General features: G+C 39.8%; 1 protein-coding gene across 2 annotated transcripts in view; it reads left to right on the top strand.

The window, feature by feature from the left end:
- LOC107674837 (synaptotagmin-7-like) overlaps positions 1 to 1,654 on the top strand; it is a 173,507-nt gene extending 171,853 nt beyond the window's left edge. For both annotated transcript variants that reach the window (XM_016468952.1, XM_016468953.1), the window contains one exon: positions 1 to 1,654. In XM_016468952.1, coding sequence (XP_016324438.1) covers positions 1 to 88 — 88 coding nt within the window. In that variant the 3' untranslated portion in view covers positions 89 to 1,654.
- Positions 1,655 to 11,410: the final 9,756 nt, after the last annotated feature.

The raw sequence follows: 11,410 nt of genomic DNA, 5'->3' as shown, positions 1-11,410 counted from the left end.
GAGCGGTCCTGCCGAGGTCAAACACTGGAAGGACATGTTGAGCCGGCCACGCACAAACGTGGCACAGTGGCACGCCCTCAAAGCCTGATTCGCCCTCTCCATTCCCCCCCCCCCCCCCGAACCCCATTTGACCTTTGACCCGAAACCCCGTCCTTATGCACAAGACTTAACTTGCTGCCAGACGGCACAACACGGGTACTTTTAGCCATCCACTCTTGTAACCTTTAACCTTTGAGCTTCTCTCTCCACTTTCGTCTTTATTTACTCTGGTAACATGTAGTCCAAATGCCTGCTTATAGCTAATTACGCCAACGGTTCTTTTGTGCATTAGCATCCGTTCTGGACTCTGGGATAGTCGCTAAATCCAACAAAGCCATTTAAAGATGCTCTGAGAGCGTTCGCACCGCAACTACACATTACCAGGATGCCGTTTCCTTCCTGTTTTGGTTTTATAGCCCTATTCCCCTGTGTTCCACAGGCTGGAGAGGTCTGACATCTTTTGGATGTGTGAATGCATCAGCTCGGCCCCGTCCCTCGTCTCATCGAACCAACCTCGCGTCTAGACCCGGAGGCTCATGGGAGCTCATTTGGCAGCCTTTAAATTGGCCACTGCTGAAACGGATCGAGTCGCAGGAACTCTGGGAGTTGTATTTTTCCAGGTCTCAGACGTCCCGTGCGAGTAATTAAAGCCATGAGGGGAAACGAGACGCCCTCTTACCATTAGCAGCCTCTCTGTTGTTTTAGTCTCCATTTATAGTTGTTTTTCTCGAAATCCCTGACCTCTCCAAGCCGTTTTCCGCATCTTTCCCAATTGACCTGATTTTCCGTATCTTTGTTCCTTCCTTCTCTTTCTCTCTCTCTATCGATCCTCTCTTTCGTCTTCTAAGTAAACAGCTCCGATTGGTTCAGCTGAAAACCGCAGACATTGAAACCTTACGCCATCTGGAGACTTAAAGACAGCAAATGAACTCCATCCTCGTCTCTTTTGCTTTTTTTCTCTGTGGTTTCTCTTTATCGCTGGCACAATAGTAGTGAAGTCCCTCTTTTTCTCGGGATTCTTTGTCGTCTGTGTGCTGTGAGTGACGTGTCGTATATCCAACCGAAACATCATTAAAAAACATTAACCACCAGGGCGGAAAAAGAAAACTTTTTTTTTGAAGGAGCGTTCCAGGTCTTCTGGGATGGAATTCAGATGGAAGAAAAAAAAAACTACACACATACAAAAAAAAACAAAACCTTGATGTCATCTTTTTTTCATCAAAAGGACATTTGAAGAAACCAATCAGAATTGTTCTTCCAGATTTGCTGTGAAATATAGAAGCAAAAAGTTGATTTTGCGCCCGCGTGCGCCGGATAGTTCTCGCCACACTTTGCTCTAGTGACGTGTTTCTTTGTGTGTGTGTGTGTGCGCTGATAGGGGCTCATCTTTTACAGAAACCCTCCAGTTAATGGAAAAAACCTGCCTTTACCCGCGTATGTGTGTGTATGAGACTGTTTCAGGACGTAGTGGGGATGAATCTCACCGAAACATGACCTGGTCACGTTTTATCCCAAAAATCAACAGAAAAAAAAATGAAATTTTATTTTGAATAAAGAAAATGAAGACTGATTTTAAGCAGAGTTAAAGTTTTTATTGTGCTATTATTTTCATGAAAAACACACGCAATTAAAATTATTTTTAATGATTTTTTAAATTTAATATGACAATAATTATAATGGGATTTTTTAATATATAAAATATGGTATTACGCACATTTTCACCCAATTTTCATTAAATTATTTAATTTCTCCTGTAATTCTTTTTATTCTAAATGTTGGTTCTAATTACCTTAAAGGGATAGTTCACCCAAAAATGAAAATTTGATGTTTATCTGCTTACCCCCGGGGCATCCAAGATGTAGGTAACTTTGTTTCTTCAGATGAAGACGCAAACAAAGATTTTTAACTCAAACCGTTGCAGTCTGTCAGTCTTATAATGGAAGTGAATGGGAATCACGGCTTTGAGAGTCAAAAAAACATACACAAACAAAACCAAATGAAACCCTGCGGCTCGTGACGATACATTGATGTGTAAAGACACGAAACGATCGGTCTGTGCAAGAAACTGAACAGTATTTATATAATTTTTTACCTCTGATTCACCGCAATATCCGAACTGTCCTGAGTGCGTTCTCAACAGCCTTGGCGCGTGACGCGTCTTCTTCTTCTTCTTGCTTTACGGCGAATCGCAGACTTATAAGTGCATTACCGCCACCTATCTCTCAGATGGACCATTGACACTCTTAACAACTCTTCTACAATTTCAATTAGGAGTGTCAATGGTCCATTTGAGAGATAGGTGGCGGTAATGCTCTTATAAGTCTGCGATCCGCTGTAAAGCAAGAAGAAGAAAAAGAAGACACATCACGTGCCGGCTCAGGACAGTTCAGACATTGCAGTGCATCAGAGGTAAAAAACGATATAAATACTGTTCAGTTTCTTGCACAGTTTAATTTGGTTTTGTTTGTGTATGGTTTTTTTTTACTCTCAAAGCCATGATTCCCATTCACTTCCATTATAAGACTGACAGACTGCAACGGTTTGAGTTAAAAATCTTCGTTTATGTTCTACTGAAGATACAATGTCACCTACATATTGGATGCCCTGGGGGTAAGCAGATAAACATCACATTTTCATTTTTGGGTGAACCATCCCTTTTAATACATTTTTTTTTCTGTCTAAAATAATGCGTACATTAAAGCTGTGTAATTAATATTACTGCACACAATGTATGAATATTTTACAATTTAAATAATGCATTATTTTTTACATTGTGGTAATGGAGTAAAATGTGCTTAATTGTCATGAAAATAATGTCACAATTGCCAAAAAGGTTAATGGTCTGAAAAAACAGGCTTTATTTTCTTTACGCAAATATATATCTAATTTCTTTCTTTTGATTATGAGGTGAAATAGGACCCAGACATGTTCCTGACAGGTTTTGTGAGATTCACCTGTGCGTGTATTACAGCATTAATGTGTATCTTCATTGATGTTAAAAATAATCAATGTGTGTGAATATGCTGCTCTATTTTCTCATGGCTTCCTTCCGTCTTATTATGAGACTCTTTTTCTCTTTTCTCCTCTGAAGAGAGTTGGAGAAATGTGAGCTGCACTTTTTAATGGTGTAACACTGAGAAATATAATAATAATTGTTAATACAATAATAAATAGTTTTTGTATTTTAAGGGAGGAGCGTTTTAAAGAGCAAAGGGCGCGTTCGGGGAGGCTGGACTGTGCTGGACAGATGATCTCTCTCTTTCTCTATCAAATGCTTTGTTATTCTGTATATGTGATTGGTATGTGTGCGTGTTTGTCATGACCGTGTCATTTATGCAGACCGGCTGCTCGTGGCATGACGAGGCATGTGTTAGCATGAGGTGTGGCGTTGCCATGGGGTCGCTATGGGGACGGAGTGAGTGTGCAATAGTGTAGAGAAGCTCAGCTTGACATCGAGACACAGAAGCAGAGGACCCCATCCAATTTCTCACTCCCGCTCAAGAATAACTAGTTATTCTGGGCTGAGACCTTGAACAGGACAGACTGTTTTGCACATAAATGTCATGAGCTATAAAAAGTTTTTAGCACTCAGTAACAATAGCAATAGCAAAACATGATCCAGAACAGCCTAAAATATAGCAAAATATCTCCATTTATGGCTGCCAAATTTGATGTGAGATTAATACATGCTTAACATTAAATTTATTTAGCACACTTCATGCATTTGAATACATATTTCTAATATTAGTTTCAATAATAACTAGTAGATAATACTGTTTTACTAACACGAATCTCTAGTTGCATGCTACTTTTTTATGTACATTACCTGTCCAAAGGTTTGAACACGTATTGTACTCTTGACACCATTTTATTATGTAATTCTTTTTATTTATACTATTTTTTATTATTATTTATTCTTTATTTTTGTTGTTTTTTTAAGAATAATAGTAAAGTCATCAAATTATTAAATCACACAGATATAAATATGGGATTTATATAGTTACCAAAATGTGTGACCGAAAGAAGACTTTTGTATTTGAGCTGCTTCTATTTATTATTACTTTTACTATTATAACTTTTGTACTTCTTTTTATTTATTATTTTCAGAATAATAGTAAAGTCATTAAACTACTAAATAACACAGATACAAATATGGGAATTACGTAGTTACCAAAATATGTCACACAAATGAGCACTCTTGGATTTGAGCTTTTTCTTTTTCTTATTACTATTATAACTTTTGAACATACATTTGTTTGTAAGCAACATTTAAATTTGTACACAAAGACATTTAAGCAGAAGTTTTTGGACCAAAAGCATCATTAGAAACATAAATTCACTTTGACGTATTGAAACTTTTGACTGTTAGCATACCTTTGATATTATATTGACACTTGTTGGTGTGGATGTAGCATTACAGATACCATTATCAAAATATTTTATTCAAATGCATATTTGTCACCCATTATAAATTTATTCCGCATCCAAAAATATTAAGACAAGCTAACAAGCTAAAGCAAGTAGTATTCAGCTGGTCATGTGACCATAGACTGTATAAAACATGGACGTAGTGTCCGTGATGTCACCCATAGGTTTCTAATATAGCCTGTAAAAGCATGTAAAGCCCGTAAAGCTGTGGTTTACAGTGAATTCTTAACAGCTAAGGGGCGTTGTTTGGCACGACGCGGAGCGGAGTTATAAATTCACTGTAAACCACGGCTTCACGGGGGTTATTGCTTTTATAAAACGGTTATTCCATATACGGAGCAAGATTTCACAAAATAAAACAAAGCAAATAAAATGTAATGATATTAATAAAAACATTATTCTTCCGTCAAACAATGTAGTTCCTCAGAAACAGTTGTGATTGCAGCAAAGTGGTTGCCGAGCAACACAGGTGTATGTTTTTAGAGTAATTTACAGCAGCTTTGAATGCGGCTCAACCAATCAGAATCAAGGTCCGGAACTATCCGTTTTATTAAGAGAATTTTTGAAGCCCAAAGTGGGCGGAGCCGGTCGTCGCCATCTTGGCAGTAATGCGCAGATAATCAAAATGGGCAAAGAGGCAGGACGTGGGTGAAGCTGAGGTGCCTAATTGCTGAAACCACGCCCACCTAGCTCCACGGTAGTGACAGCAGCGGCAATCCACCTGTCACTCAAGTGGCCACACCCTTAATTATGCAGAACTTTAAGGCTTAATATACTGTAATTTACAGTTGTCATGAAGGGCAAAATTAGCTATATAGACCAAAACCACTTTTTGTACCAGGCTGTAAACATTTTTTTTCTGCTGTAAAGTTGGGTGTTTTAACATGGGGAGTCTATGGGACTGACTCTCTTTTGGAGCCAGTCTCTAGCAGCCAGTCGATGAACTGCAGTTTAAATCACTTCCGTGTTGGATTGAAGAGAGACCGGAAGGTTGCCGCTTGCATGTGACCTCAACATGGCACCACCATGAGGGTGCACTGTTGCGTAGAGTAAAACAGCTTGTTGTGGGAATTTTGTGTACTTTTCATTTCTTTAGCTGTTAAATATTTATTATTGGTGTTAAACGGTAAACTGCAAGTTGAATAAAATCACCAGAAGGCCTCATAATGATTTTCAGTCACTCGATTCTAGACTGTCCGTGCCGAGGCGGATCTTTGGCAGATAGGCGGCAGCGATGCAGCGCGTCTTCCAGACTGTATTTAAGGGTCCGCAGTACATCTGCTTTCAGCCGAGAGCCATCTCAGATCAGTGGAGCGTTTAATAGAGCGCTCTAATGTGCTCGATGTAATCAGATAATAGTACTGCTTAAATTGTGTGTGTTTGTGTTCGTTCTCCATATCCTAGCCTTTAGCGTACACAAACGTTGCGATGCAACATCTGCTGAGTGTGTGCACATATGAGCCAAACTTGAGCACATTTTCAGTGTGTATGTGTGTGTGCCAGTGCTGTCGGGGTCACCTTGTTTTTCGCTTCGCCAATCGAAGCCGGTTGACCGTCGTACTTGTGTGTTTGTGCCTGCATATGCGTGTTAGAGGTGTTGCTGTCACACTTATGCTGCTGATGACTGGAGAAAGTAAATATTGAGTCAGTGAATCAGTGTTTGAGTTCTGAACTGTTTAACTTCTGTAATGTGTGTCAGACAACAAACCCCATTCAGACACACACTTTTACAATTATATGTTAATTTAAAGGTGAGGTTTTACGTTCAGAGTCTATAAGTAAGCCAGTAGTAGTTTGATTTCCTGTACATTGTGAGTCTGTTGTTGTAGCAGCTCGACATGTCAACTTCTCGCTCAAGCGATGGAGTGAGTTTGGGTTACATTTTTATTAAGAATGGAAAACCCTAGTAACCACCAAGAACAATCTAGCACCCACCTAGCAACCACCCTCAGCATCTTAACAACGGTCCAGAACAGCCTAGTATCCATCTAGAAAACATTCAGAATACTCTAGCAACCATAAAGAACAGCCTAGCATCCGCATAGAAATCATCCTCAACACCCTAGCAACCATCCAGAACAGCCTAACAAGTCACCAGATCAGGCTTACAACCAATCCTAAACACCATAACAAGGGCCAAAAACAGTCTAGCATCCACTTAGAAACCATCCAAAACACCCTGACTCGATTGAACTCTATTGGCAACGACGGAACTTGCGACCATAGTTGGTTTTGGGAAACGCACCCCAGAACAGCTGAATATCCACCTAGAAACCATGCAAAACACCCTAACAACAGTACTCAACACCCTAGCAACCACCAAGAACAGCTTTGCAACTATCTAGAAGAGCCGAATATCCACCTAGAAACCACCCAAAACACCCTAATAACCATTTGTAACACCCTAGCAACCACCAAGAACAGCTTAGCATCCAACTAGAAATGACCCAGAACACCTAGCAACCAATTAAAACACCATAGCAACTGTCCAGAACAGCCTAACATCAACTTAGAAACCACCCAGAATATGCTTACAACCACCCCAAACACCCTAACAAGTTCCAAAATCAAGCTAGAATCCACCTAGCAACAACTCCGAGCACCCTAGCATCCACATTGAAACCATCCAAAACACCCTAAAAACCATCCTTAACACCATGGCAACATCCACTCAGAACATCCTAGCAACCATCCAGAACAGCCTAAACATCCACCTAGAAACCACCCAGAATACCCTAACAACCATGCTCAACACCCTAGAAACCCACAAGAATAGCTTAGCACCACTCAGAATTGACCCACAAGACCTTAGCAACCATTCAAAACATCCTAGCAGCCACAGAACAACCTAAAACCATCCAGAACAGCCTAACATCCACCTAGCAACCATCCAGAACACCCTAGCAACCGCGACTCAACCACTCAGGACTACCTGGCATCATGGCAGTATGTTTTATGCTTGCAAAAACATAAAAATCAAGTTGTTTTTTCAGTTTCGTTTGGTGCTGTTAGCAGTACACAAATGACACTTCATCTGTTGTAAAACTCATCGTTTGTTTAATAATTCCAGAATGATTTCAGTACATGCTGCAGGACGAACATGTTTACATGGCACAGTTGAGCTTTATTTAGTTATTCTCATAATACTCAGTCAGCAGTCTGAAGTTTGTGTGTGATGGTCACTGACCCCTGTGCTGGCCAGCACTTTTGTTCCGCTCAGTGTGTGTGTGTGTGTGTGTGTGTGTGTGTGTGTGTGTGTGCGTGCATGTGCATTCACCTGTGTGTGTCTGTGTGTGTGTGCTATAGAGCAGTATGATTGTTTTGGCAGTCAGTGTCACTGTGAATTATTTTCTGCTTGGACCTTTTGGGGGAAACTGAGCTAAAGTTCTCGCTCTCACACACAACAACACACACACACACACACACACTTGTCCAAAGCGTCGCAAATGCATGCAATTGTTTTTCAGCTCATTAACCAGCAACAATCATTTCAGTTCTTCATTATACCAAATTACTGATTTAAAAAAACAATTTTTCCACATGCCTTAACACGTCACGCATCTCCCACACACAACATTATCAGGAAGACAAATTCACAGGCCAATGCCGTACATCAGTCACTCCTCCGGTTCAATTAGCTGCTCCTCAGAAATGAGAGTGAGAAAGAAAAAAGAATAAAAAATGAGTTAAGCGCATGTTTGCAGTGGGTTGCATCATGCAGGTCTCAGTCGGAGGTGTTCGACTGAGCAGCTGTTAAACTGCACATTTTATTGCTCAGCAGTTGCTCATCACTCAGTTCTCAATTATTGGCTATGTTTTATCAAGTATCAACTTCGTCTCAGATGTTTCTCCTTAAAATTAATTTGGAGAGATAAAAAAAACACAAATCAGGCTTCGTGTAAAAGTATAGAGCTATAAAATAAATGTGGACAGCAGCTCAGATCATTCGTTCTTGGGAGAATGGGATGAGAAATGTTTGAGCTCATAATGAGGTCTGTGACTTTTTGCTAGCAAAAGACTTAAGAGCTCATTTTGAGACATCACTGAAATCTGAGAGCTAAAAGCTGCTAAAAGAGAGGCATGTGCGATTACTGGGGATGTTTTCTCAGAAAGATTAGCATGAATCTCCATTTAATCTCATTCGTGTCTCTGAGAAATAATTGAGATAATAAGGAGATCTAATTTGTGATTTTCCAAGCACACACTACAAGGTGCAAGCTAGTCACCCTATCATTTGTTAGCTCAAAGCATTAGCAGTCATTTTTGTCCAGCAGATAAACATCATGCTGTTTGTTGACGTTTTTGGGATTGTAGCTCTAGAAAAGATGTTTAGTGGAGATCAAAATGCTCTCATCTGATCTGTGGAGGTGTAGAAACTTTCTGTGTCTCTCTCTGTTATCAGAAGGGCTTGACACAAGCGGGTTTGGTTCTGTGGTGTGTGTGATGGTCAATCATAGGGTGATTGTGACATATTCCGGCTCTTCTGACAGATTGCTGTCCAAATTGTGTCTGTCAGTTTCTGGATCTCTCTCTCTTTATCTGTCTCACTCACTTCAGCTCTGTCATTCCAGCTCCAGCTCCCTGTGCGCTTCTCTTTATTGGTTTGAAGAGCTGTCCGTCATGAAGCGTGACTCCTCCCTGTCAGGGTTTTAGTGCGACTTCTTCTGAATGTCGTTAAAAATGACGCTACAAGTAATAATTCTTCTCTGTTTCTGTTCGACTCTGTGCGTCTGTATGTGTGTGCGTGCTCTGTGTTTTCCGTTATTCTTGATCATAAATGTTGATGATAAATGGGAGAAGTCTCCTGATTTCATGTTTTGAAAACCTTTTTTTGTAAATAACTGAGCAAAAATGGAAGAAAATTATTGTTCATGTTTCGGTTCGTCACTTGTACTTATAACAGATATTCCTGATGAACCGTGTGTTGATGACGAGCCCGATTGCCCTTCTTGAATAAGGGATTTTCACATCTGTCATATTTTTGCTGAGGTTGAGGGGGAATGAAGGAGCAAGAAAGCAACTGCCAATCATCTATGACATCACACTGCCAAACCCAACCCATAATTTACCCACAATTCCACCAGACGCTCTCCGGACCTAATCAGGTGTGATTTTTCTCTCCTCATTGAAAGCAAAAACACTTCAAAGAGGTGAAATCATAGCCAATCAGAACATATCTGATGTTTAATAATAAAGTAAGTATCACTATTTTGAACCAATGAGATTTCCCTGTGGGTGGAGCTAGATAGTACAACGCAATAATAACAGAAACCAAGCAACAGGCAAAATATCTTAACGTCACAAACCTCAAATTAAAGGTGTGTTCTTGAATAATAGCATGTGTTAACAGTAAAATAAAATCATCCCTCAAGTTTGTAAAACAACAACATGTATTTTAAATTGTATTTTTAACATAGGAGAGATTGATTGTTTTTCATTTTATTTTACACATCTGGTTGTCTAAATAGTGGTCAAAATAGAAGTTGAAAAAGTTTGTTTTAAAAATAAGCTTCAAAAACTTGTATAACACACATATGCACACATAGCCACTCTCTGCTGAGTTTCATAATGGCACCACGTTGTTTTAGTTTGATGCGGGTTGCATCTGTTTTCCAATATTAGCGCAGCTAGCGCACAGAGCTCCGTCAAAACGGCATGACGGCGGCCAGCTGAGACAGATCCACGCTCACTGCGGCCCAGCATGTGTAGAACAAGCACACACAGCCTGTCTGCGTCCCATATGCTGCTGCATGGTGTGTTTGGCAGGGCTTGTCGATATCTTCCGCCCCATCTCTCTCTACACAGAAAATTACAGCCAAAACCCTAAAAACTGAAGCCCTCTGGCCAAATTTCTCTCCAATCCAAGTCCTGATGAGCTGCTCGTATGGTCTAAGGCAAGCATCATCACTATTGCTCAAACTTAAAGTTGGTTATTTGAACACACCTCTAATTCTATGGACGAGTGCACATGGTAAAATTTTAGCTTGTCATGTGAGCTCCTGAAGGTTTTTTCAATTGAGTGTTTGTTTGAATTGTGCAGCAAAGACTAATAATCATAATTTAAAATAAAATAGGGAAAAAGCAGAACAAATTGGATTATCTTAATCATTTTCAAATGTCCAAAAAACATGTCTGCTTGATTTTGTGACATGTATGCAGTCAAACAAGCTAAAACTGCACAAAAATGTGCATGATTACTGTCAGAACTCACCCAAGTTTAAGATTTCCAGCTGTACCACAAAAAACTAAATGTATGTTGAGGTCCCTGACCATATTTTGACACCAGAATATCAAAGAGACATTAGAAATCATTAAAATTGTCAGGCTAACTCCAATTGCTAGTTTTTCACGAACATGAGAAATCCAGTTACAACACATTCTAATAATCTACAGCCAATAATATCCGTTTCACTCGTGCTCAGCACTTTGAGTTTAATGCGCATCGCAGCCTTGAAGCCACTTCTGTTACACAACACACACATTTTAATTGAGGTTTTACCGCATGTTGATTACGTTAGATGGAGGAGTGCTGACCGATAAAAGGCGACTCTAGTAATGAAACTCTCACAGACTCCAATAAAACAAGCATTTGTTCTGAATAGACTAAGAATATTATTTCGCCCATCTGTAGGGCTTACGTCCTTCTTGCTCACTTTCATTCCCCCCGATACACCTCACTGGCGAAGAACGCTTTAAGTCTCAATACACGCTTGATGTGTACAATCTGACTCAATGTATTTATTCATGTATTTTTTTGCCAACTTTGTACAGTGTAAAAAAAGCAACCTATAAATCTATGAAGAATAACAGTACTGTATAGATTAGCTGCCTGTGAGCGACTCACAGAATAGTGTCGATAGAGGTTAACAGCATAGACGCGATCTAAGCCAGTAAAACATGCTTTCTGTAAATGCAGAGAGATGCCACATGTTTTTATATCCTT

The sequence above is a fragment of the Sinocyclocheilus anshuiensis genome, unplaced genomic scaffold (assembly GCF_001515605.1).
Source record: "Sinocyclocheilus anshuiensis isolate Anshui unplaced genomic scaffold, SAMN03320099.WGS_v1.1 scaffold941, whole genome shotgun sequence".
Lineage (NCBI taxonomy): Eukaryota > Metazoa > Chordata > Actinopteri > Cypriniformes > Cyprinidae > Sinocyclocheilus > Sinocyclocheilus anshuiensis.
Note: the sequence above shows the minus strand (reverse complement) of the source record. Positions and strands in the feature narration are given on the sequence as shown.